Source organism: Equus przewalskii, chromosome 6, assembly GCF_037783145.1.
Source record: "Equus przewalskii isolate Varuska chromosome 6, EquPr2, whole genome shotgun sequence".
NCBI classification, from domain to species: domain Eukaryota; kingdom Metazoa; phylum Chordata; class Mammalia; order Perissodactyla; family Equidae; genus Equus; species Equus przewalskii.
The window spans coordinates 56,718,838-56,745,978 of NC_091836.1; the positions used below are offsets into that span (position 1 = coordinate 56,718,838).

Genomic DNA, 27,141 nt, shown 5'->3' on the forward strand with positions numbered 1-27,141 from the left:
ACATCCATTTATGATAAAAACTCTATACCCAACAAAGTGGGTATAGAGGGAATTTACCTCAATACAATAAAGGCCATATATGAGAAGCGCATAACTAAATCACACTCAATGGTGAAAAGCTGAAAGCTTTTCCTTTAAGTTCAGGAATAAGACAAGGATGCCCACTCTCCCTGCTTTTATTCAATGTAGTACTGGAAGTCTTAGCCAGAACAATTAGGAAAGAAAAAGAAATAAAAGGCATACAAGTTGGAAAGGAAGAAGTTAAATTGTCACCATTTGCAGATAACATGATGTTATATATAGAAAACCCTAAAGACTCCACCAAAAAAAACCTGTTAGAATAAACAAATTCAGTAAAGTATGATGGCCCACAGTTTCATGAAAAGGTGCTCAATATCACTAATCATCAGTGTTATGCAAATCAAACCCACAATGAGATAATGCCATACAACTATTAGAATGGCTATCACCAAAAAGACAAGAGCTAATAAGTGTTAGTGAGGATGTAGAGAAAAGAGAACCCTTGTGTGTGGTTGGCAGGAACCATAATGTAGTAAATTAGTACACATAGTGTAAATAGGTATAGCCGTTATGGAAAACAGTATGGAGGTTACCCCAAATGTTACAAAGTGAGTTACCATATGATCCAATGTCATTTGTCAATTATACCTCAATAAAACTGGAAAAAAAGAAAAAAGCATAATAAAAAGAAAAGAGAGGGGCCGGCTCCGTGGTCGAGTGGTTAAGTTCGCGCGCTCTGCTGCGGCTGCCCAGGGTTCGGATCCTGGACGCGGACATGGCACCGCTGGTCAGGCCACATTGAGGCGGTGTCCCACATCCCACAACTGGAAGGACGTGCAACTAAGATATACAATGGCGTACGGGGGGGTTTGGGGAGATAAAGCAGGAAAAAAAAAACAAAAGATTGGCAACAGTTGTTAGCCCAGGTGTCAATCTTTAAAAAAAAAAAAAAAAAAGGATATACAGTGTTAAGAAAATTACTAAACTGCTATGTGCTACAAATTGGATAAATCTCAGAAACACAATGAGAAGTAAAAAAGTAAAAAAGGAAATCACAGAAGAATACACAGTGTACACTATTTCTATACATTTCAAAACCTGCAAAACTGTACAATATATAATTGAGGGTTAGAAATGCAGACAGTAAATGATAAAAGTAAGTAGGTGATACAGAACAAACTGCCCGACGGTTACTGCTCTTACCAGAATGGGAAAGAGGAGAGGCAGGTCTCAAAGGAATCAGAAAAACTTATCCAAAGGCATTGGTCAGTGCCTAGCAGTCCTAGTTGGAAGCTTCTAAAATAGTAAACCCACAGGGGAAGGGGGACCCAATGCCAGGTGTCCTCAGCCCCTGAGGGGGAAGCTCTAAACCAGGAGTTACCAGGCAAGGCAGGGTCACGCTGGGCCATAGTGACCATGAACTCCCTGGACCCCCTCTTCCTTCTTGGCCCACAACTGACCCATTTGCCCCAAAGACCATGGGCTTTCTCCTCTTCTGGGTCAGATCTGCACTTAGTAACCATCTGGAATAGCTTCTCTTTCTGCTGGGTACTTCCTGACACGGGGGTGTGCTGGAGGGGGCCCTCATCCCACACCACCCTTAAGTGGGGCCCACTCCTTACAGTGCAATGAGGGCTTACAGCCTAGCCTCCAGGAACTCAGATAGAAGCCCCACCCACACCCCCAACACCTAGCTTACATAATTTACTGAGCAAAACAAATATCTAGCAAACATCAGTTGTTGATAAATTTGACAGCCTAGATGAAATAAGCAAATTCACCGAAAGATCCGCACCACTGGCGCTTACAAAGATAAAAGTAAGTAAAATGAATAGCTCTGTATCTATTGAAGAAATTGAATCTGTAGTTTAATAAATTCCACTCAGACGTCTGTCGTGAGCAAGGATGGAGTAGAAGCGCTGGGATGTGCTCTTCTATCTTAAACAAGGAAAACCTGGAAATGTGACATAAAACAAGTTTTCAGACATTTGACAATAAGCAGCCCAGGAGAGCAAACTGAGAGAGAGGTAACAAATGAGGGGAGCCCCCATGATAGTCCTATTTTACTCCTTGGAGATTTCCAGACTTAGCACAGGGAGGGGAAACCCAGATGGAGCCCAGCGGTCTCCCTGAGTTGAGGAGACCGGGTCAGAAGTTCGGGAAAGTCAAGGTGCTGGAGTGCCCAGGACTGAGTACTGGCTGAGGGTAGAGCTGCGCCGAGAGAGCGCTCCAGAGATCTGCAGCGGGCCCCACAGCTGGAATCTACAGCTGAGCACAGGTCAGGGAATGCTTGTGAGGAAAATGCCTGAGGTTAAGGACAGAACCACCCCAAAGGAACAGACGGAGCAGTACACAGGGCTAGGAAGAGTTCCCACCACCCAGAGTGGAAAATCCTCACGTGCAGGGGGTATCTGGCAGAACGTTCAGGAGGGTATTGCCCCAGTGGTGGGGAAAATCCAGCCCAGATGAAAGATTTCTCTGGTTCCTCCTTAAGGAACTTAGAAGCAAGCCTTGAAAGCCAGTGATTCTCCTGAGTTACCCCTGCTTCCCAGACTGGGGCTGCGGAAGTCCTGAAGTCAAAGCAGCAACAGAAAGGAGGAAAAGAAAGGATAACAGGGACCTCTTTCCCCAGCTTCTCTGACCAGAAAATAGGGCTGTCTCTTGGGACAAAGGTGCCCACAGCCCTGCTGCCACCTCTGCCATTTTATGTTCCACTCATTGCAGCTCGTGACTGGGGCTGACCTGGGAGTAGGGTGAGAGAGAAAAAAAGAAAAAACAACAAGGATTTCCTCCCTATTTTTCTGTTTGCAGGGACCTCTTTTGCTGATCCTTTGGCTAGAAAGTGAGTGTTTCTGTTGGAGCTTTTGCTGTGTGCTCCTGCTGTGCAGTTCAGAGAACTGAGTCTTCCTTCCAGCCAGTCAGCGCTAGGAAAGAGAAAGGAGAAATAACTCTACAAAATTCACCACCATTATGGGTAACGATTCAAGTCTTACCTTTCCTCCTCATTTCACTTTCTATTTTTAACTTTTCAGATTCCTCACATAGTTACTTTTGGTGGTCTGTTCTCAGTTTGCACTTGTAATCTGTGGGTGAGATAAGACTATGGAGGATCTATTCATTTTGGCTAGTGCCAGAAGTTAATACAAAACTTTGAAGTATGCCACAATTCTTAGAACCTTCCAAAAGATGAGGGCATTAGCAGACTTCTTTAAATAATCCCTCAGCAACTATCTGAAAATCTAGGTGTAGTTTCTTTTCCAGTACAGCTTCACAGAAGTGAATTTAATGCTCACAATATCCCATACTCAACATTCTCTTTGAAGAGAAGGAGAGTTGAAGACGGAGGGATGGGAGGAGAAAAGGAGGGGGACAGAGAGAGACATTGATTTTTTTCTATATATAAATTTTTTTATTGAGTTCATAATAGTTTACATCATTGTGAAATTTCACTTGTGCATTATTTCTTGTCTGTCACGACATAAGTGCTCCCCTTCACCCCCTGTGCCCCACCTTCTCCTAGTAATCACTGAACTGTTTTCTTTGTCCTTATGTTTGTTTATATTCCACATATGAGCGAAATCATCTGGTGTTTGTCTTTCTCAGTCTGGCTTATTTCGCTTAGCATAGTTCCCTCCAGGTCCATCCATGTTGTTGCAAATGGGATGATTTTGTCTTTTTTATGGCTGAGTAGTATTCCATTGTATATATATACCACATCTTTATCCAATCATGGGTGGGTGGGCACTTGGATCGTTTCCATGTCTTGGCTATTGTGAATAGTGTTTCAATGAACATAGGGGTGCACATGTTACTTTGGATTATTGATTTCAAGTTGTTTGGATAGATAACAAGTACTGGGATAGCTGGGTCATACGACATTTCTATTTTTAGTTTTTTGAGGAATCCCATACTCTTTTCCATAGTGGCTGTACCAGTTTGCATTCCCACCAGCAGTGTCTGAGGGTTCTCTTTTCTCCACACCCTCTCCAACATTTGTTATTTTTAACCTTAGTGATTATAGCCATTTTAACAGGTTAAGGTGGTATCTTAGTGTAGTTTTGATTTGCATTTCTCTAATGATTAGTGATGTTGAACATCTTTTCATGTGTTTATTAGCCATCTGTGTATCTTCTTTGGAAAAAATGTCTGTTCATATCCTCTGCCCATTCTTTGATCAGGCTGTTTGTTTTTGTGTTGTTCAGTTGTGTGACTTCCCTATATATTACGGAGATTAACCCCTTGTCAGATATATGATTTGCAAATATTTTCTCCCAATTGGTGGGTTGTCTTTTTGTTTTGATCGTAGTTTCTTTTTCCTTGTAGAAGCTCTTTAGTCTGATGAAGTCCCACTTGTGTATTTTTTCTTTTGTTTCTCAACTTGTGGTTTTAATTTGCAATAATTTAATGACTAATAAAGGCAAGGACCTTTTCACCTGTCAACAGGTCATTTACTTACCTTTTTATTGTGAGACACTTTTTCAAATATTTTTTATTTTATATCAGATTTATCAACATTTTCATATTGAATTTTAAACATTCTTTGTACATATTCTGTTCTATCTTGTTGGGTATATATATGGCAAATATCTTCTCCTATTCTTGACTTGCATTTTCCCTGCTTGTGATGGCATTTTTTGAAGCACAGAAATCGTTACTTTGAATTTAGCCCAGTTAATTCTTTCCTTAACGGTTACTATTTTTAAGATCTATTTAGAAATTGTTTTTGTTTGAAAATTTTATCCTATTGTTTTCCCTTTCATGTTTAGAACTTCAATCCATCTGAAAATGATTGTGTGTAGTATGAGGTATAATGATGATTTGTCCATTAGTGTATTGAATTGTTCTAGCAGTGTTCTTATCTTCTCACAATTTCAATCTAGTGGGGAACACTGATAATTCATAAATTTTTATATAAGTGATGAGAATTACAAAGGAAAGTGAAACATAGGTATGATGCCTGCTCTCTTGTATTGAATTTTAACTTTATCCAGTCACCATAGCATCTATCCTTTTACTTCCTGGTAGTTCAGAAATCGGACAAAACTACAGACTGTATTTTATGCTATACATCATGGGTGGTGATTTTTACAAAATGAATAAATGAACAATATATATACATATTTTTTAATTGTCACCATGTTCAATAATAGTATAGTAAATGTGTTTTCATTATATTAGAAGGAACCTAAAGACAATCAGATATAACATACACATCTTATTTGAGATGACACAAAGAAAAGAGTTCCCTCAGATACTGGAGCTCCCCCAGCATATGGACAGATTTCTGATTTGTCCATGGTGGTAACTGAGTACAGCAAATGACAGGCCTGAGAAAAGGAGAGAAGGAGCAAGAAGGGCTACCATATAGCAGGAAAGTGAGCAATATTAACAAAGTTCACTGTTCCATTTTCATAATCTGGGAACACTCCTATCTAACCAAAAGACATTGGCACATACCGAAACAAAAGTGAAGAAGTAAATAGATTATGGTGAATATCCTTAATACATCCAAGAAGAGAATCTCTCCCCATTATCTACCTAGTAATTCCTATTTTCTCATTCCAGTAATAACCACAGACTTGCAAAGCCCGATTCTCCACATCCACCTCCAAGTAATGTTGTCCAGAGGTGAGGGTCTGAGTACCCCACTCAGGAAAACACTCAGATCTTGGAGTTGTACACAACATCTTGAGATTACATGTAACCCTCATGCTTCTCAAATCTCCACGTAGGGTGACATGATTATTGGGTCTTTTAGGATCCAATATGAATAGGGTAATAGTCACTACAAAAATAAAAGAGAGAAACATACATATATACACATAGAAATAATGGGATCTTTAAGGTAAGGAAATGTAGTTACACCCACAACATTGCATTACTGAGTTATATGAGGTCCGGAAAGCAAGGCCAATTGTTTGTAATGTTTAATAAACTAGAGGATTACTGACATCTCTGCAGAACAAACAAATCCCTAACCACAGACCATGGAAATTTTCTGAAACTTCAAATAATAAAAGTCAGATATAAGACTAATTTCTTTGAATTCAATTTTCCTAGCAAAGTTGCTTGTAAATTACCTGCTCTTAACTTTTTTCAGTTATCAGCAGTATCAGAAAAACATTTCTTAGTTCTAAACAACAATGTTGTCCTTTGCCATAAATGTGAGGATTCGCCATTTATTCAAGCCATTTTCTAGAAAACTGAAGGAAAGTCCATATATGTCCTTTTCTAAATTGGACATATATGGACATTTGACAAGTATTACTTGCAAAGTATTTTCTCGAAAACCTGCTTTAGTGCCTCTGCTCCTCATGGTGGCTGCCCTGAATTTTCAGATGTAACGTTAGTTCTTCATAATGTGAATTGGCTGAAATTTTTTTTTGTTTTTGTGATTTTGGCTAGGTTTATTTTCCTAAAAGTGATTCTGTTTGTAATATTTACAGATTTATTCCCATTTTACATTATACGAATAATATACGCCCTTGGTAAAAAAAAAATAATATACCCCACAACTAGAAGGACCTGCAACTAAGATATGCAACTACGTTTGGGGGGTTTGGGGAGATAAAACAGAAAAAAAAATAATAATATAAAGAACAAGAAAAGCACTAGTAAAATATGCACTCCTCAAAATCTATTCTTAGCAATTAAAAATTAAATATACTGAATAAATGTACATTTTTGTATGTAACACTGAATAATTTACCTTAAATCTGAGCGTTGCTTCACTCATTCAATTTTCCCTTTCCTATGTCATTCTTTTTGCCTATTATGTAACTTCACTAATTGTGAGCCTAGGTCATATTTATGTTTTCCACTGTAATTCATTCTTCAGCTTGCAAATATGATTAAAAGGATATATTCAGCTATGAAAAATTTGTATGGTCAAATGATGCCCTTATTTCTGAAAATAAATACAGTAATTAATAAAAGGGGAAAGAGTACCCACATGATCCCAACAAAAAATAATAGATCCTGGGCACATGGCTAACGGGCTGCCCCTTACGTAGAAAGTAGTTGAGCCTGTCCAGAGGACTATACACCTCCCTATCTGGTACCTCTTCATCTTAAGATCTGCCTCTTATGAGCCATTCTTGCTGTGTTTTCCCAGAGTTAGTGAAGAATATCCTTCCCTCCCTTTCAAGTCTCTGTAAATGATGCTATTCTTCATGGAGAAATGGAAGCATCTTCTAATACTCAACCCTGATTGCTTCCCTCCTTAAAATCACATAATCCTTCAGTGACATTGGGTTAGTCAGAACATAAACCCGTGTATACATCTTCTGTTGAATGTCACCGATTCTTTGTTTCATGACACATCAATCTGTTGTACTTAAGGCTTAGCCTTGCCAATTCTCAGAACTCACAAAACTTTCTTTCTTTCCTTTTTTTTCCCACACTAGAATCAAAATTCTTTTATCCAACCTGTTCCACCCACTTGATAAATTCTCCATGAAGTGTGAGTTGAAAGTCACCGAGAAAAATTAATTCCTGGCTCCTCTCTTCCAACCCAGATGTTAGGAAAGCAGCCAGCTGTTGCTTAAAAGATGGATATTGGAGGGGCCGGCCCCATGGCCGAGTAGTTAAGTTCGCATGCTCCACTGCGGCGGCGCAGCGTTTCGCTGGTTTGGATCCTGGGTGCGGACATGGTACCGCTCGTCAGGCCACGTTGAGGTGGCATCCCATATGCCACAACAAGAAGGACCTGCAACTAAGACATACAACTATGTACTGGGGGGATTTGGGGAGATAAAGCAAAAAAAAAAAAAGGTTGGCCACAGTTGTTAGCTCGGGTGCTAATCTGGGGAAAAAAAAAAAAAAGATGGATATTGGACTTAAATAGGCTGGACTGGAATCTATTATTTAACCCTATTTCTGAGGGTTTCATCCCCTCCCCCATACTCCGTTCTCCTCCTCTGCTTTATTATTCTACAAAGTGCTATCATACTCTAGGGCATCATATGTTTCACTTATTTACTTGTTGACTCTATTTCTTCCTTGAATTACATTTTAAGCTGCATCAGCAAGTGGATTTTGTTTGTCCCGTTTACTTGCTATATTTCCACTAACTAGAGTATACAAAATATGAATACAAATACACATGATGTAGCTGATTCCATCCCTTTCTATTCCTCATCTTATTTCTCTCATTTGATTTGTCATGTATAATATCGTATCATATATTTTTATTTATTTGATTGCTGTATCTTCCACTGAAATGTAGGCTTGATGATGGTCCTATTGGATCACCAGCAGTAGGAGGAGTAGTTACACTTAGGATAAACTCATTAGATGTTATCAGATGAATGCTTAAATCTCAATTAACAAGGAAATGTCTATTACGGTGGTATTTATGTTTTAGATGTTTCATTCACAGAGTGCTTTTTAGATTCACTTTGTGAGGCTAAATCTAATGGCAATGATAAGTATAAAAATTAGGAAGAATTCTTGAGAGATAATAGGGGCTTGAATTAAGGAAGCAGAGATTAGGAATGTGAGGGACAGGATGCACCTGAGAGATACAGGGACTGGTATGATGTGGGAATTGAGGAAGAGACATGTCTGGACTAAATCTCAGTTTTCCAGTACGGAGAATGAGGTGGGCAGCAGTGCCAATGCCTGAGAGCAAGAAGTTAAGGTGAGAACACTGCAAGGAGGAAGCCTAGTGGATTCTTTTGGACACGGGGTACTTAATGTGTTTTGAGTTTATGTGAAAAACCTGACTAATGTCCAGATGGCTTTATGGATCTGCAACTTAGAAAAGAAAATAGAACAAGAAATAAGAATCTAAGAGTCCTAATAATATATTTGCATCTGAAAATCTGGATGCATATCAGAAAAGAAGATGAATGAAAACAGAATATTTAATGAAGTGAAAAAACCTTGCTTTTATTATCGTTTATTGAATATATACTTTCTTTGTGCATATTGAATTATATTGAATTGAAGTATATTGAATATACTTTCTTTGTGGTACTATTTTCTGGTAATTATCTGTTGACTAAAGTGGAGAATGTTTGAAAGAGGTTCATAAAATGCAAATTCATCTGAGATGGGCAAACTTACAGTAGTGTTGGCTTGAACTTGTCGGAAATTTTCTAATGTCTTTCTTACCGTAATCTTCATGACTTTCTCTTAATCTGTAGTATATATTGACTCTACGACAGCTAAATCTTTCAAGTATCAAGCATTTGACAAGTATGCATGCGTATTGATTTTACTAATGAGAGTAGCTCGGTGTGCCATGGAAGGGTGTGCAGAGCAACTAGGTATTTATACAAGGCTCTACTGAAGACGCAGCAAAATCTACTGAATATACAATCTCCTGTACAGCAGGGAGAACCAGCCTGTGTTTACCACAGAAACTAAGAGAGAGGTCACTTTCACAAAAAGAGCAGTAGAGTGTCAAATGTCTGGAAAGTTCACGAGGTTTGAGAACTGGCAGGATTCCTTTCTAGAAACGAAGCCCATCTTTGCCCAGTCGATGGTAGTAAGCAAGATCCAGGCAGATGCCTGACTGCAGCAGGCTGAGCGATGGAACGTGGGGTGACTTGTCTTTCAAGGGCTTCCTTTGTGAAGAGGAGGAAATAGACAAAAGTAAGAGGGAACTGAGGCATGAAGGGGATGGGTATTTTTGTAGGAATCTGCTTCTACTGAAGGGTTGAGAGCATTGACCGGGGGAACGACGTTTGATCAATGCAAAGTTCTTTTTAACTCCCTAGTCAATATCGCTGCCCTGGAAGTTCTTATCTTTGCTCAACTCAGTCATTTTTCCTGGCTTTCTCATCCCAGATATCAATACAGCCTCTTGCCATCTCTCTGCCTAGTCTTCCCATTTCATCTCTTCCTGCTCTAATTCTTAGATTGACCCTAAGAGTTCCACATCCTTCTCCATCTATTAAGAAGGAAGTTAATGTCGCCACCAGCTCCAGGCCTTTCAAATCTTGACGAGGCTTAGCAGGGCAAGATCACAAATGTTCAAAAAGATCTACTCTCTTTAAATGGACTTTGTCTTGTGGAAGGGTAACTGTTTTACTCCAACTGTAAGCCAAGTTTTTTTTATTTTTTATTTTTTTGAGGAAGATTAGTCCTGAGCTAACATCTGCTGCCAATCCTCTTTTTTTTTTTTTTTTTTTTTTTGCTGAGGAAGACAGGCCCTGAGCTAACATCTGTGCCCATCTTCCTCTACTTTATATGTGGGATGCCTACCACAGCATGGCTTGCCAAGTGGTGCCATGTCCGCACCTGGGATCTCAACTGGTGAACCCTCGGCTGCTGAAAGAACATGCGAACTTAACCACTGCGCCACCGGGCCAGTCCCATAAGCCAAGTTTTTAAGAAGCAGTCTAATATTTCCTAAACTCTTCCAAGCAATAAGCTTTTAAAACCCAATATCTTCTATTAACCTACAATGCTTTGACTCTAAAGAGTTCATGATAGGATGGGAAGATATTAGGTGAAATAAAATTTTGAAACCAAGAGAAAACCTCTTAAATCTTTCCACGAGAGAACTCTAACTTCCTGGACAACCTGCCCAGGTCGGGTTAGGGATGGGACAGGCAGGAAACTGAATAGAATAGTGGAATTGTTGAAGGGAGGGAAGAGCGGGTATAGCATGATTTCAAATCTGAGCCAAAGCGCTCACTTGACCCATTCCTTCTGCCTTCCACAAATAACATCCCCAATCCCTTATCTTCTTGTTCAGTAAGTGCTTTTAAGGACCTGAAGGCTTGGTTCACCCTCTTGTTTGTTTGATTTTTACTTAGAATTTACATATATTGGTCACTTCTTATGTACAAGACACTGATTCACTTTGATAAATTATTTAGTCCTAACAACTGTGTGAACCAGTATTATCATATGCTAATTTTACAGGAGTGCAAATTGAGGCTTGTGGAGGTTAAATAACTTCAAGATCAGAGCTGATTAGTACTGGAGGCCTGCCAGATTCAAAAGCCATGGGCATTTAAACACTATCCTGTCCGCTTTATCTTCTGTTGTATATCTCTCTGTCTCACTGATTCTCCTTCGACATCAGCAGTTACTGCTTTCAGTCCTTTCCGGTTTATTTTCTGCCATCCCTTGTATGTTGTGGCTCTCTATTTTTGATCTTCCTTTCTCCTTAGATGATCCCACTAATCTTGAGGCCTCAACTATCACCTAGATACTTGCAATCCTCTAATATAAAGCTCTAACTAAAAACGATCTCCAGGTGGTATTTTTAAATTGCTTATAGGTCAAATTCAATTAGATATCGCATAGACATCTCAAGTCTCCTGTCCCGTATCTCATTATTTTCACTGATCTCTAACCTTCTTCCAAACCCTAAATTCTTTTTTTTTTTTTTTAAAGATTGGCACCTGAGCTAATAACTGTTGGCAATCTTTTTTTTCTTCTCAAATCCCCCCAGTATATAGTTGCATATTTTAGTTGTGGATCCTTCTAGTTGTGGCATGTGGGATGCCACCTCAGCAGGGCCTAATGAGCGGTGCCATGTCGGTACTCAAGATCCGAACCGGTGAAACCCTGGACGCCCCCCAAAGCTGAGTGCGAGAACTTAGCCACTGGGCCACGGGGCCAGCCCCCAGCCCTAAATTCTTCATTTGAATTTTTTTATTGAAAGTAAGTTCTTTTTTGCAACTCTTTGTTGAAGAACGGATTCTTTCAAACTTTATTTCTAATATGAATTATTTTGAACCCAGTACATTAAAAAAAAAATTTATTAAAGTTTGTGTTCTTTACACTCAGCAAGGCTACAGTGACCACCAGTTCCTACGTTTATTAACAACAGCATTAACAATTGATAGTGTAATGTTTATTATGTGAAGTGCTGGTTCTCCTCTCCGCCTTCCTCCAGGCTCAAGATGCAAAAACAAAATTCCCTGTGGTCTGAAGTTTACAGCCTACTGAGGAACGTAAGACATAAAGAAACAAATATAAAATGATGCGCTTGCCCCTCTGACACTGACATCTCCAGGATGCTCCTAGAGTGGACGCATAGGAGCAGCCCCTAAAATGTCAATTCTTTCCCCTTTCCACTCCTCTAGGAGGAACCACTGATTAACCAAGACCCGGGGGCTGTCATTGTATTTACAAAAGTTTTGCCAATTTAATGGGTGAAAAATGAATTCCTGTTATTCTTTTACTTGCTTTCTCCTCATGTCTGTCTAGATTGAACATCTTTTCCTGTTAATATCTTCTCTTCCAAGAATTAGCTCTTCATATTATTGTCAATTTTCTATTGGATGATCTATTTCTTTTTAATTTATAGAGGTTCTTGATTGCATTCTGCATACAAATTCCTTTCTTTTTAAACTCATACATATTACATTTATTTTTCTTTGTATAACAGAGATTTGTGCTTTTATAAGAAAATGCAAAAAGAAGAAGGAAATTTTGGGAGTATCTATCCAAATAGTTCCTAGGAGAGGAATTGTTAGCCAATAGACCATAAAATTCATGGTCAAAGCTATCGTATAATGAAGATAAATCCAGCAGGCTAATATTAGGTGTCAACTGGAAAAGAAGAGCCAATAGAGAGAGAGAAAATATATATGCACAAGGAATTCACTCATATGACAATTCTGGAGACTGGCGAAGCAAGTCTGAGAACAGTAGGGAGATCATCGAGGGAGGGAACACACAAGCAGGCTGGAATCTAACTGGTACAGGACAGAGATGTTGTCCACAGGCAGTCAGGAGCAACCGGAGCAATGTAGACCCACTTGCTGTTTGGCATTTTATTCATGGAATGCCTAAACCTTCCTTTAAAGGTCTCCTGTTGATTAAACCAGACCCAGCTGGACAATCTCTTTAGTTTAGAGCGAATATTAGAGACTTTAATAACGCCTGCAAATCCCCTCACAGCAGCACCTAGGTTAGTATTTGCTTGAATAACTTGAAGAGATGTGAGTATGCTACAAAATGGCCAGTGCCCTTAAATTCCTGGAGTTTAACCTTGCTAGGTTTACACATCAAAAAACCATTACAATGGGGCTGGCCCCGTGGCCGAGTGGTTAAGTTCGCGCGCTCCGCTGCAGGCGGCCCAGTGTTTCGTTAGTTCGAATCCTGGGCGCGGACATGGCACTGCTCATCAGACCACGCTGAGGCAGCGTCCCACATGCCACAACTAGAAGAACCCACAACGAAGAATACACAACTATGTACCGGGGGGCTTTGGGGAGAAAAAGGAAAAAATAAAATCTTTAAAAAAAAAAAAACCCATTACAAGGCTATATGCCATTAAGTATAAAAATATAAAAATTCTTTCATTCTAGGCTTAGTACACAGAATCGCCTACTGAGAGAATGTCCTGAATATAAAATCTGCAACTCAATAAATATACCATTTTAGTAAACATTTGTTATCATAATGTTAATATGGTAATGCTAATAAATTGAAATTTTGTATTCTTTTTCTTTTTTTTTTGAGGAAGATTAGCTCTGAGCTAACATCTGCCACCAATTCTCCTCTTTTTGCTGAGGAAGACTGGCCCTGAGCTAACATCCATGCCCATCTTCCTCTACTTTATATGTGGGACACCTACCACAGCATGGCGTGCCAAGCAGTGCCATGTCCACACCCAGGATCTGCACCAGCGAACCCCGGGCAGCCAATCAGAACATGCGAACCTAACCACTGTGCCACCAGACTGGCCCCAAGAAATTTTGGATTCTTAAATCACCCTCTGTGAGCTTGACTGATGTCAGTGCATTTTTATTTATAATTTTATATTCTTCAGTGTATAAATTGTTTTGTGGTGGTTGTTGCCATGTAGAGGCACTGATTTTAAAATGTTAATAAATCATTTTAAAAACATGAACACACACAAGACTTCATGGACTAAATCAGTGTTTCAAGTATCTTCATTTGTATAATGTGTTCACTAGTATATAGTATTTTTTATTAAATTATTCTCCCTATTGTAGAACATCCAAGTTATAGCCTATTTATTTATTTAGCTATTGAAAATAATTCCACAATGAATACCCTTTTGTGTAGACCTCGTGTGTGAGAAATGCTGGATGAAAGATTCCCTGGAGGTGATATGATATTTCTGGGTTAAAGGATTTGTGAATCTGCTCCTGGGACAGGTGTCTCAGGACTGTGCTGTTACGTGTGATGGTCCTGCTCTGGCTGGAGTGGTCAGTGAGTCCCCTGAGCTTGCATCCTAACCATCCATTGCATGAGAAGGAATGCAGTGGGTGGACACAACTCAGATCCAGGCGAATTCATGGTTACAAGTTCCCTGCAGCCCCCGGCACAGGGAACCAGGACTGCACCGCCTGCGGCGATCTGCTTCTTTGATGTTCTGGGAAAAAATTGAGAACAACGTCCTTAACAAAGAGGATTAGTAAATAGGGGCCTGAAGAATAGGATTACAGCATCAGGAGTTTAGCGGGAGGAAAGCATGTTGCACTCAGCAATTAGGAAGAATCTAAGCACCAGGGTGGGGTGGGGAAGACTAGAAGCAGAGTTAGAAAAGGAAGCAGAGTGTGTGCACAGCCGCATGTGTGCACACACACACATACACTCGAACACAGTTCCTCTGGCTGAAACTCCAAACTCCTTTCCTGGTTGCTGCAGGAGCCAGGAGCCAGGAGCCAGGAGCTGGGCTGTAAGCAATCCAGGGGGCCTTGGCTTTTGGCTACAAAGGAGCCACAGCAAATTCGTGTGATTTTTGTGGCCCCCACTTTTCAGCGCTGGCATCTGCTACTCATCTGTGTCTTAGGGTCCCGCAGCCCTAACCTGAGGACTGACGGAGCACCTGGAGGTTACTGAAAGGTGTTAGGGGGCTGGCACTGTCTGTGGCCAGGGAGAGATTTAATGGCTGTCAGTAGCATTTGCAGATAGTATGTAAATTATCTTTCAGTTTAAAAATGACGTTCATCTGTATCATTCTATTATTGTTATTTATGTATGTAGAATAAAGTTAACTATTTTTTTCTAGAAATCTAATGAGACTGATAATACTTGAGGTTGTTTTTCTTTGGCATAAAATCTTGACCCCCTCAAAAGATGGATTAGAATTTACCAGTGAGAAAATTGGCCTTGGTTCCTTAACAAGAGTTTAGTTCTGCACTCATTTTTTCTTTTTTTGTAAAGATTGGCACCTGAGCTAACATCTGTTGCCATCTTCTTTTTCTTCTTCTCCCCAAAGCCCCCAGTACCTGGTTGTATATTCTAGTTGTAGGTCCTTCTAGTTCTTCTATGTGGGATGCTGCCTCTGCATGGCCTGATGAGAGGTGCTAGGTCCGCACCCAGGATCTGAACCAGCTAAACCCTCGGCCGCTGAAACGGAGCTTGGGAACTTAACCACTCGGCCGTGGGGCCAGCCACTTGTTTTTTTTTTCTAAGAAAAGGAAATAATAGAAATAGCTATTGTTTCTTCGAAAGGTTATGTGGCCTGAGTCAAAACACTTCCAATCTTTTTCAGGAATTTCTAGTGCAGTGTGCAGTGTTAAAAAGTCTATTAAATGTATTTGTATTTTGTTGTCTCTTTTTAATTTTATTTTTTATTTAGATACATGGATTTTACTGTTTCATTGTTTTTGTTACCTTTTAAAAATGTAAATCATATTGAATCCATTTAGTTTATGATTTTTTCTTTGGAAAAATATTTAACTGAATGTGTAAGTTTACAGAAAACTATCGAGTATATGGGTAGAGTTGGTCCCTGGATCCAGCAGGTACCATGCAACCAAACAAGCACCTCTGAAATCTGGCTCAGGGGTACATGCCATGCAGGTCCAGGGTAGATGGAGGCCAAGTTCAAGAGAGAGGTCAGGTACTGCCCCTGGATTCAGCATCAAGCTACCAGAGCGAGCCTGGCTCCTACAAACCCAGCTCAAGCACTAGATGGGTAACGGAGACCTTCTGGTCTCCTCATGATCCCAGCCCTGATATTGGTCCCCTACATTAATTAAAGCCAGCATATATGGGGTTAAAACCAAAACGCTCATCTCCTTTCCCTGCTTACTCCCTGGCTTCCTGGCACCAGAATCCACTGTCCTCTAGGGAGACAAACAACCAAGGACACCCACCTGCAGATTTCCTCATAAGGCCAAATGCAGGCTGGTGGGAAAGTGCTGACCAGCAAGGGCACAGACTCCCCCTTCTCCCTACAAGCAGCCACATTCCTCACAAACCCTTAAAACCCCTGGCCTCCCATCCTTCCTGGAGGCCAGATGAGAGGAATTTGAGGGCTCACTCTCTTCCCCAGGCTGATGTCACCTGAAACAAAAACACTTTCCTTGCCAGAAGCTTGGCGTTTAAGTTTTTATTTGGCCCCTCTTGTGTGGTGGGTAAAGAACCTATGTTTGTAGCTTGTAGCACTTGGAGCAAAGTCAAGAAATCCTCATTTCACTGCGGCTGCCTAGGCAGAAGTGACACATGGGCGGGCCAGGGGACAGAGAACCAAGCTCTTCCAACACACCAGGGAGCTTGTGGTAGAAGAGAAAGCTCCTATCTCCCAAGGTTTCAAGAGGGTCTGAGGAAAGGCCTTAGGCTCCATTAGCCCTGGAAAGTCCCCACGAGTAGCCAGCCCAGGGACAATAAGGGAATTTAGGATCTAAAAAGAGCAGTTCTCCAGGAGCTTGCACAATGTCCTGTTCGTGCAGAAGGGGCTGGCAGTGCCAAAGCATCCCGGCGGCTCCTTAGGAGACTGGACACAGAAGGAAGGTGGTCCTAGTGTCCACACAGAAGCCTGATCAGCCCACGGCATGTGCCAGGCCCCTGGAGGCTCAGCCCTGGACTCAAGAGCAGGCAGCCTGAGGGGACCATGGGCAGGGACCTGTGGATCATTGCTGCGTGGATCCTGCAGCTCCCTGACTGCACCCCTGGCTCTGCCAGTGCTCAACTTTGACAGCTCCTTGTGCTTTTCTCCAGAGCCTGCTCCCGCTCCTGCATGAAGACCCAGTGGGCTCTTCTACTCTGTGCATCTTCGGGGAACGCACAGAGGGAGGCCCCGCACAGCCCAGGGGTCACTGGTGGAGAGCGGGCAGGAGGGAGCAGCAGGGTGGTCCTAAAGCTTCTCTCCTTCCCAGTTTTACACTCAGTGTCTGCAGCCCTCTCCCTCAGCGCCTGCAGTCCCAGGGGACCCAGCTGGGCTTGGCTCCTGGACTGAGTGGGCAGAGTGACTTGGTGACATTGCTGCCCAGAAGAGCTCTGGAACCTCTGTGCTTGACTGAAAGAGCAGCTGCAGGCAAGGAGAGGGGAGGATGGGAGCCGTCTGTGGTGGAAATGGAGGCATCTGCATTTCTTGTGGTGTTTGCCCAGCGCTGGTCCTTCTCAACGTGAAAAGATCAAAAGTTCAGTCTGAGAAGTTTCAGAAAAGTCAGATCTGATTGAATGGAGCATCTGGGTCTCAGCCAAAAAGCCAGAAATGCCTCTGGGGCTGAGTTGCTAGGTTCCTGGGTTCAATTCCATTTCTATGGTTAAGGAGCGGAAAGCTGTGGGGCGATCACTTGGCAGTGCTGCCCACTCTTGCTCGTCAGTTCTTTCATCAATTGACATTAGTAGATTTGGGGGGAAGAAAGAAATTGACTGACCATTTTCTTTTGAACCAACTGTGAGCCAGGCATTTTATTTAAGCACTAAACCTAATCTTCACTTACATCCTGTACGAGTGTAATTTTGTTCCCAGTTCATAAATGTGTAGATGGGGAAATGGATAAGTGAAGTGATTTGTATTTTAACCAATGCCATCTTTTCGTAAATGAAAATTCAGAATTTTAGCCTCTATTTATCTAGTATTTGTGCTTTTCTGCCTCTTACTGATTACACTTACTTTCTTCTCTGCCTGACTGTGAGTGTCACAGAGTCAGGAATTGTAACTTTCATCTCTGTATCCTATGCCACCAAGACAAGGCTTAGAAAACAGTAGATGCTGAATAAATTTGAAAGTACATGATTTAAAGCACAATTCAAAAGCAGAGGTATGAAAATTATAAGTATTGTCTTTATTTTCTGATAATGTAATTGTAGGCTTATAAAACCATTTATGAATAATGAAGTCTTTCACTAAGACATCAAGGAATAAGATAAACTCTCAAAATTCAACTGTTTTCATATATAGAGGATACAATTACAGTTATCTGTGATGCTAATGTCCATGAGGACAAAAAATGAAAATAGCCAAGAACGTTTAGAAAAGAAAAATATGAAGTGGTACTGGCTTTAAACAGACTTTCAAAAATGTAAGTAAACAAGAATAATTGAAGCAGTGTGGGCCCGGTACATGAATTCACAGACAGATCAGTGATCAGTGGAATAAAATAATTCTATTTATACACACATGTACTGTGATACATAGAAATTGGAGGTATGGTAAAAATGTGATTCTCTTGGACCTGGAGCATTAAGAAGTGGGAGGGCAAAAAAAACAAATAAATTCAGACATCACAGGGAAAATTAGTACCTAGAGGCAAAGGAGACTGATTCTAACGAGCAGCTAATTCAAACGAAAAAGGTGAGTTTTTAAAACTTTAATTTTGAGTTTTGAAATCCGTTGGAAAAATCTCATTGGCAACTGAAAAATAAATGTACGTTTAGAAATGCTGCTGCGCACATGGCCCCGCCCACTCCTAAGATGGGAAATGGCCAGCTCCTTCCTGGTGAGACCAGGGAGAGATATCAGGAGATTGATAATATTTTTAAAGGCAACTCTTCTACAAGCAATCAATCAAAACTTCCCCTCCCCAGCTCCAGTGCATGAGTCCTGAGGGACAGTTCCACAGAGAAGGCAGAGGTCACGGGCTCCTGGGTGTCCCCTACCACCTCTGGCAGGCAGAACATGAGGAGAGCAAAGCCTCTCACGTCAGGAAACTCAGTCTGATCCAGTGTGTCCCTCACAGCCCAAGACCCTCCTTATTTATTCCAAGAGCCTTAATTGCGTGGAGTCTTTCTGGGGGTGGACGTGGGGTTTAGAGAGGAGCCAGTAAGTCCTGCACGAGATTCCTTTTTGCCAACCAATTCTACTTTGTATGGAGGAGGGAAGGAAAGAAGGAAGGAAATGAAGCCAGGACAGGGAGAACAGACTTTCAGTTTGCTGTAAACACCCCGGACTTATGCTGGGCAGCTCTCTGTCCTACCCTGTAGAGTGTGAACAAAACTCAGTTGGAGTCTGAGTCAGAGGAGTCCTCTGAGGAATATGAGCTGGAGTCACTGCCCTCAGACTCACACTCTCCATCTTCCTCCTCACTGCTGGAGTCCGAGGAGTTCCTGCCTTCCTCCTCTTCCCCATCTTCCTTATTGTCTTCTGATCCCAGTGAGGAAAGAGAAGTTACCCCAACAGACTCTGATGATTCTGTCTCTGAAGCCTGGAGCTCCTGCTCCTCTCCAAGTCCTTCTTGAGGACTCCTTGCAGATGGGGACGGCAGATCTGTCCGTCTGATCTTGGGGTTCGAGCCTCCCCTCATGCCCAGGTTCTTACGCTTAGTATAGGTGGCTTCTCTGTATGCAGCATATTCTTCAGGAGACAGACTCTGGAGCCAGCGATCCAGGTCCACCTTGTACTGTTTCTGCAGCTCCTCAGCCTGCTTCTTACAGTGCTCCTTCTGGCTCTGCGGGATGCGCTGCCAGCGTCTGCCAATCTCCACCATGCGCTCCCTCAGGGGCAGGTCCTGCAGCTCCCTGCTGGACCACAAATCCTCGTGGAATTTCTGGTATTCGTGCATGGGGGGCTTCTTGGGCTCTCCGTGGAATTTCATCTTCTGGGAAAAAGAGGTTTGTGGGGAAGACTTCACTTCTTTCTCACTTCCCTGCATCTTCTTTGGGGCTTTGGTTGGGCTTCTCTTGGGAACGTTAGATTTCTTGGAGTTCTGGACTAGAGCAGGGTGGGCTTCCCTGAATCGAGCCACTTTCTCCTCAAACTCCTGTTTCTCCTTTTGGAAATCTTGGATATATTTCAGCTTCACCTGCTCTGGGAGCTCCCTGTATTCCTCAGACAGGAGCTTGGTCAGCTGCTGGTTGCTCAGCGTGGGATGCATTTGGGAGCACTGGGGCCGCCTCTCCTTGAAGAAGCGGAGGTAAGCAGTCAGGGGCTTCTTGGGGAAGTCAGGATGTTTCCTGTGTTTTTTGCTTTTGGAGAGTTTTTTAGCATGTTCCTTAGCTTCCAGGACTAATTCTTTCAAAGTACGAAATTTTCTCAATGTATAAGAAATCTCTAACCATTTGAGTTTGCACATTTCTCCAGAAAAGTCTTTAAAAGCTACCTTTCCCCAGTCCATCTGTGACTGGGTCGTTTTGAACGTGTGTCTCTCGTTGGAGGGGAGGTTATTCTCCATGCGTTCCAGTAACTTCACAATGTCTTCTTTGGACCAGTGGTCTTGGCTTTCACGCAACGCCATTTCCAGGTCTTTAGGCCACTTAGATGGTCCTGGCAGCTCAGACACCTCAGCAGGATCTCAAACTTCTTCACTCTCAAGACTCAGCTGGCAAGTTATTTCTGGAAGTCCTGCAGTGTGTGTGATTCTATGTTTCTAAGGAGAAAAAGAAGGAAAGTTACTCTCCTATGCAATAAATGAGAAAATCACCCCTGACTTGGCTATGTCCCTTCCATGATTTAATACCCTTAATGATAACTAGTCTAAGTTATAAAGTGAGGTTAATGTTGAGCCTTAAGATGCTTGGTTTGCACTATTAAAAATCCTCAATCCTCATCCCAGCGTACTTTCCCATCAATCTCACCACAGCTTGTCTTAACTACAAATGAGCAAAACAAATGACCAGCAACTGAGTCCATAGGATAACAGAAAGGATAAGAGTGAAAAGTATTAAAATAAAAGAGAAAGGCCAAAAAGGAAAGGACTTTAAAACCATAGTGAGATCCCGCTACACATCTTTTAGAATGGCCAAAATCCAAAACAGTGATGGCATGGAATATTAAGAAGATACAAAATTGCCATGAGGGAGAAATGTGCAGGTCCTCTAGGAGCTGACAGGAGGAAGCACTTCTCTGCATTTTCCCTTCTACAACAAAACATGAAAATGATCTTTTTACCACTCGTTGGTGGAAGAATCTAAGAAAAAAATGATCTACACACAGTTTATCTACCCTAATCAAAATTAGTTATTTTCAATGTTCTATTTTATTCTATGAAAAAAAACCCACTCCCATCTACTCCTAATACAAAATAACTGATTAGCATTGGATTAAGTTTTACTTCACTGTAACTTTCAGCTCTGAGAATTCTAACAATTAAATTTTCTCTTCTCTTTAATATTAACCCCTTTGCATTTAATTGACCTTGATACATAGAGTATCCACTGCTAGAAGAGGAGATCAATATATTTAATATATTACCATTCATATCAGACTTACTATACCATGCCGAGTGTTTTCACACTTGGCAATATGTAAATCCCAAGTTAAAATGACAACCAGTGCATCTAGTATATTAGGCTTTAAAAGAAATGACTGGAGGTCATCCAAATTCCCACTTCCAGATGAGAGAGAGTACAGAATTTCCTCTGCTTTCTGGTACTCACTGTGCCACCAGAGTTACCTTTTCCCAGCCATCATCATCTTCTCGATTGTTATTGGGCACTTTAAAGACCAAGGCTGCAATCTTCAGTTCCTGAAGAAAGACTACTCTTCACACTCTACAAAAAGATTCTCCAATTAAGTTTTAGGTATCATTCCAAATAAAAAAACTACGCTATGTTTAGGATTTCCCATCTGATTCACAGTCTACTTTACAACAAAGAAGTCATACAACAGCAGAAATCATCATGTTCATTTATAAATTTCAAATAATCGCATATATTAAAATTCTATAGCTCTAGAGTACATGGAAAGTAATTACACAGGTTTTATTAACCAAGCATGTTTTAGCTGTTTGGCAAAGTCTGAAGTCTGCTGATAGTTCAATTAAGTTCTCTTTTTATTTCTAAGAGAAGGAAATATGAATTGGTGTACTCAGAACTCCTGACTCACCTAAAGATTCTATAATTGGTCTCATCGATACTGGTAGGAAAATCCAACTAATCAGGTCAGGGGTTTGGTGTTCTCCTGACGAGACAGCAGCTGTAACTTTCTGAGCTCAGAGAGTCCAGCTACCTCCAAATGCCTCTGACAGAACAAACCTAGCTTTTGGAACGCCTTTATCTCAGGATCCTTGAAGCCCCACCCACCCCTGATGAGGTTTCTGCACTTCCCTAGGATACACCCATCCAATGGTGATTAGATTACACCCTTCCTAATCTCCATAAACAAACCACTACAACACCACCCCCCCCACCCCCCCACCCCCCCCAGTGCTGGTTTATCCCTGTCATTGCTTTTTATAACAGCTACATGACAAATTCTTGTCTGACTTTCAGGGTCCCACCTTCTACTTCAGTTCACTCCATATGTGATTATGCTCAAATATGGTGTTTGACTACATAGCCTTCTGTTTCTTGATAATTCCTGCCCTTTCTTCACTATGATCTAGGATCTAATAATACCATCTCATCTTCAGAATGGCTGTTTAAATCCCTTCAGCCCTGATCAATTTCACCACAAATTAGAATGGAAGATCAAAATGTGAATGATTATTGTGGGTAGTTTGAAAAAAATGAGAAATAGAGGCTCCAACGTCTGGCATCCTGGGCAGATCTAATTTTGAATTTAGGGAGATGAAAGGTATGCATTACGTCAAAAAAATCTAGGTGATTTGTGAAAGCAATTTAATCAAACTCAAATTGGTTGAAAGAGTATCTTGCTTTAAATGTTTACTTATTGGAGCAATGAATGTTTGACAATGTCAGACTTCATACCTCTTTTGGAGAGTGGCTTCCTCTATTTCAAAATTTTATAGCTAAAGATAGTTTCCAACTCGTAATTAAGGGACTATATCTACCAATAGGATATTATTTGGAAAAACTAAATCAGTGAAATGTTTAATATTTAGCTTTACAGAACAGTAAATAAACATGGCTTAATTTGGGATAATTCTTTTTATTTATGGATATATATAGACCTAGCCAAGAACCTGTCCAGAAAAATATCAGAGGGAGTTAAATTCCTAGGAGATTTCCATGGTAGTAACTTGTTGGGATTCTTTTTAATAAATATATCATTCCTCTCTTTACAGTTTTGGATCTTTTGATAGTGAGAGCGAGCAGCTCCTGAGAAGGAAAAGCTATTGTTATTAGATTACACTGTCACATACACTTCTCTCCTAGAATTCACATAAATAATTATGTAGATATCTGTAGTCATAGTTCCTTTTATACATGCTATTTACTCACCTATAAAAACTAATTAAGGAAATCAATAAACCTTGCATATTTATGCTAATAATACCAAATTCTGGTTAAATTTGAGCATATTCATTATTATTGAAATTAAGAACTTCCAGTCCATTCAAGAAGAGCTTTTTAATTCCTTTAGAAAGCTAATAAGGGAACTGTTAAACTATTTTTTTGAACTAATAAACATTGCTAAACTATTAAATGGGCAAATATTAAGAAATAATTTTCAATCTTAATGATAGTATGAAATGTGTACCCTCACATACCACTGATATGTTTGCATGAGTTTAATGGAGGATATTTTGTAAATATGCATTAAAACCTTTAAAAATGTGTTTGCCTCTGACCCAGTAATTCTAGTTCCAGAGAGGAATCCTAAGGAATTTATTGGACAACACCTGGCAGATAGGAAACCTTCCTTCAACCATTACTCCCTCTTCGACATAGGGTGCACATTTGCAACAGAGGAAAACCTTAAAGTTTCTTTGCTTCTTCCCAGCAGGAACTGAATCTTTGGGATTTCAGGACAACCATCTTTCATTCCTTGGAGTGTGTAATGGGTTAAACTGTCGGCCCCAAAAGTTACGTTCAAATCCCTACACCTGGTATCTCTGAATGCGACCTGGTTTAGAACTGGGTCTTTGCGGATAAAATGGGGCTGGGGATGTCAAGATGAGATCATCCTGGGAGTAGGGTGGGTCCTAAATGCACTGACTGATGTCTTGATAAGAGAAAGAACAGGGATATTTTAGACACAGGAATACAGTTTCTGTGATGAGGCAGAGACGGGAGTTATGTTGCCACAGTTGAGGAATGCAAGCAGCCACCAGACACTGGAAGAGCCAAGGAAGGATTCTCTGAGAGCCTTGGAGGGAGTGTGGCTCTGCCAACATCTTGGTTTCTAGCCTCCAGAACTGTCAGACAATAAATTGGTTTTAAGCCACCCAGTTTGTGGTGATTTGTTATGGGAGCCCTAGGAAACTAATACGGATGGTGACCTACATTGACAGTGGCCAGCCCTTAATTTCCTCCACTCTGTTGTCTGTGCCTCTGATGATGATGCTCAGCATCCAAGCACGAGGCAGCAAGACTGAGACTCTTGCCTCTAACAACAATGAGAAAAACAGCAACTGACATTTGAAAATCGTTTTGTGCAGTGCTAACTTCTTCTTTCATGCATTGCCCCCTGTATCGTGGGGTTTATAGCCTAATAGAGAAAATATAAATAAATATATTTAAAGTGGTAAGAACTTGACTCTAAAGGATCTCCACATTTCTCCTTGAGTGGAAAATAGAGAACACGTTACTGAATTCTAGGTCTTTTCCCTTTCTCGTTGCTCTCTGGAAACGCCACGTGTAAGAACATTACTCAAGAAGTAATTGAGGGTGATGTGGACTACTTGCACAACTATTTTTCCCTGTGATGTTTTTGTGGTATGGGGAAATAAACCTCTACCTATCCCCTTCTGAAAGACAGAATAGGTTCCCGCTTAGATTCATGTTTCCATAATTTCATCAGCAGGATTCAATCACACATCTTATAAATGGATTATAACAACCATAGAAGAGGATCTTCCAACTTTAACTTCTCCATCGTAGACCATGGTATGTGATGCAGGGTCAGCGAGCCAAAGAGTGGAAAGAAAGATTTCTTGGACTCTCAAGGTCTGGCAGTAGTGCTCTTTTATTTAGAGAATAGTGTGGAATAGCATGGGGACAGGACCCACGGGTAGTAAAGAACTGCTGCTGCAAACATGGGTTGAAGGTAGGGCTAAATTTAAGGCATAGGTATGTGAGTTATCTCTTTACAAGACAAAGGAAAGAATATCTAAAAAAGTTGTTAAAATGGTATCAGTGCAGGTGGGGTCTGGTTATTGGGTGGTCCTATAACTTTTAGATAAGAATCAAACCAGATTAAGTAAATACAGAAGCCACCACCTTAAATATTATCTTCAGCTAAAGAGGAAGGAGAATGTTGGTGGTGGGGGAAGTCAGCTACATGAGGTTACCAGACAAGCACAATAAACAAGACTTAAGTCCTTGCCATCCCCGTTAAGAGTTTCTAGAGATAAGGTCTTCCCCCTTCCTCCTGGTGCAGAGAGGGAGACACCCCCCCAACAGGTGGAAACTTCCTTCACAAATGCAAATGTCTCTCATCAAAGGGCAAGCAAATTCCACTCCTCAGAGCCTCCTTCCTGTCTATAGTTTTTAAAAGTAACCAGCCTAAAATAATCCTCATCACTATGTAAAAGGTATCCAGTTTTTTGAGACTCACATCACAGAACATTATTGGTCAAATCAAATTCACTATGCGCAGTAGTTAGATCCCTTCATATTTTTTTTCTCATGTTTTGAAGGTGTAAAAAATCTTGTTTTGTCAATTAGCGCTTTTGAACAAATTATCTTAAAAATAAATAAAGTTAAACAATATGATAATCCAGAGTGAAAAAATCATTCAGGAAATCTCACTTGTGTTTCTTTTCAGAGCTTGGCCTTTGGTAGAAAATGTGATCTCTTACCATTGTTTCCAGATGGATTTTAAAACTCATTGTAGGTAGAAAATTGGAGAAGACAAGATATGCCACAATAAATGACATTTTGAGATTGAGAGGAGGATGCTTTTCAAAGATTATAAAAAATTAAACAAAAAAAAGTCTCTACGCTCTGCCCTCCAAAACTTCACAATCCAGAGCACAAATGGAGCCTATGGTAAACAATAAGCAAGGGATATGAAGATCAATGCTTGGAATAAGTAACACATTAGCAAACAATTAAGTTCAAAACACTAATTAAATAGAGGGATTTGGGCAAGTTTCTGGCACACTTGAGAAATGTAGCAGATATTCATTCTAGCAGACTGAACGTTTAAACATGGTTTGGAGTAGTCATCTTTTTAATTTAAATTTGGTTCTCACCAGACAGACTGAAAATTATTTCAGCAAACTTTGTTTTAGAAGGACCTTTGTCCACATCAGGATGTCCTGCCACTTTAGGCAGTCACCCCCTGGGGGGAAATAGCTAGCTGGGATTCACAGTCCACTGCTGTCCTGGAAAGAATCTGAAAAGGCCATTAGAGCAAGAAAAATATTCCTTCTGAGAATAACTATTTTGATAAATCTGGTGAGTGCAATCTTTCTTTCACAAAAGTTCCCACAGCTCTTTCTCCAGAAAGCACAAAGACAATGGATTTCTTTTTGGTATCCAGAGAAGGCTGCCCCTCTGAATAGATTAACCCAGTAAAGATCTTCCCTGAAGATGCCTTTAAATAGCTTAGCGGTTTCACACCTGAACTAAATTAATACCGCTTATGGCTTGTTTCACAATGTTTGCTTAAAGCAGGCGTTCTCAGTTGTGGTCTCCAGACCAGCATCATCATTAGCTGGGGACGTGTTGGAAAATGTAAATCCTGGAGTCCCATCTCAGAGCTATTGAGTTAGAAACTCTGAAGAAGGGGTCCAGGAATATGAGTTTAAACAAGCCCTCTGGGTAATTCGGACACACTACAGTTTGAGGATCACTAGCCTAAAGCTTGTTTTCTCTGAGATACATCTTTACACAACATAGAAATGTGTGCACACACACACACATTTATCTACTGTTATGCATACACACAACACAGTCATGTACACACACACTCATGTACGGAAAGAAAATTTTATGGAGGAAGAACTTTTTCTGCAGTCTCCTCCAGGTGCTTTTGCTTTTCCTTGGCATTGACATTGAGAAAAGGATATTCTGCAACACGGAGAAAAATCATTACGTGGTCATCATAACCATAACCATAATCATAATATTCACCGATTGAGCAATTTTTGTAGTGAGTTTCTGTCTTATCCTTCTAGAAAACGATTTTCTTTCTGTCATTACCTCTAATTCATG

At 40.7% G+C, this 27,141-nt stretch overlaps 1 protein-coding gene across 1 annotated transcript; it reads right to left on the reverse strand.

Annotated features, from left to right (window-relative positions):
• Nucleotides 1-19,136: 19,136 nt before the first annotated feature.
• UBTFL1 (upstream binding transcription factor like 1) lies at nucleotides 19,137-20,378 on the reverse strand. The gene has a single exon (XM_008515331.2). The coding sequence runs from the start codon at nucleotides 20,370-20,372 to the stop codon at nucleotides 19,137-19,139; it is 1,236 nt and encodes a 411-aa protein (XP_008513553.2). The 5' UTR covers nucleotides 20,373-20,378.
• Nucleotides 20,379-27,141: the final 6,763 nt, after the last annotated feature.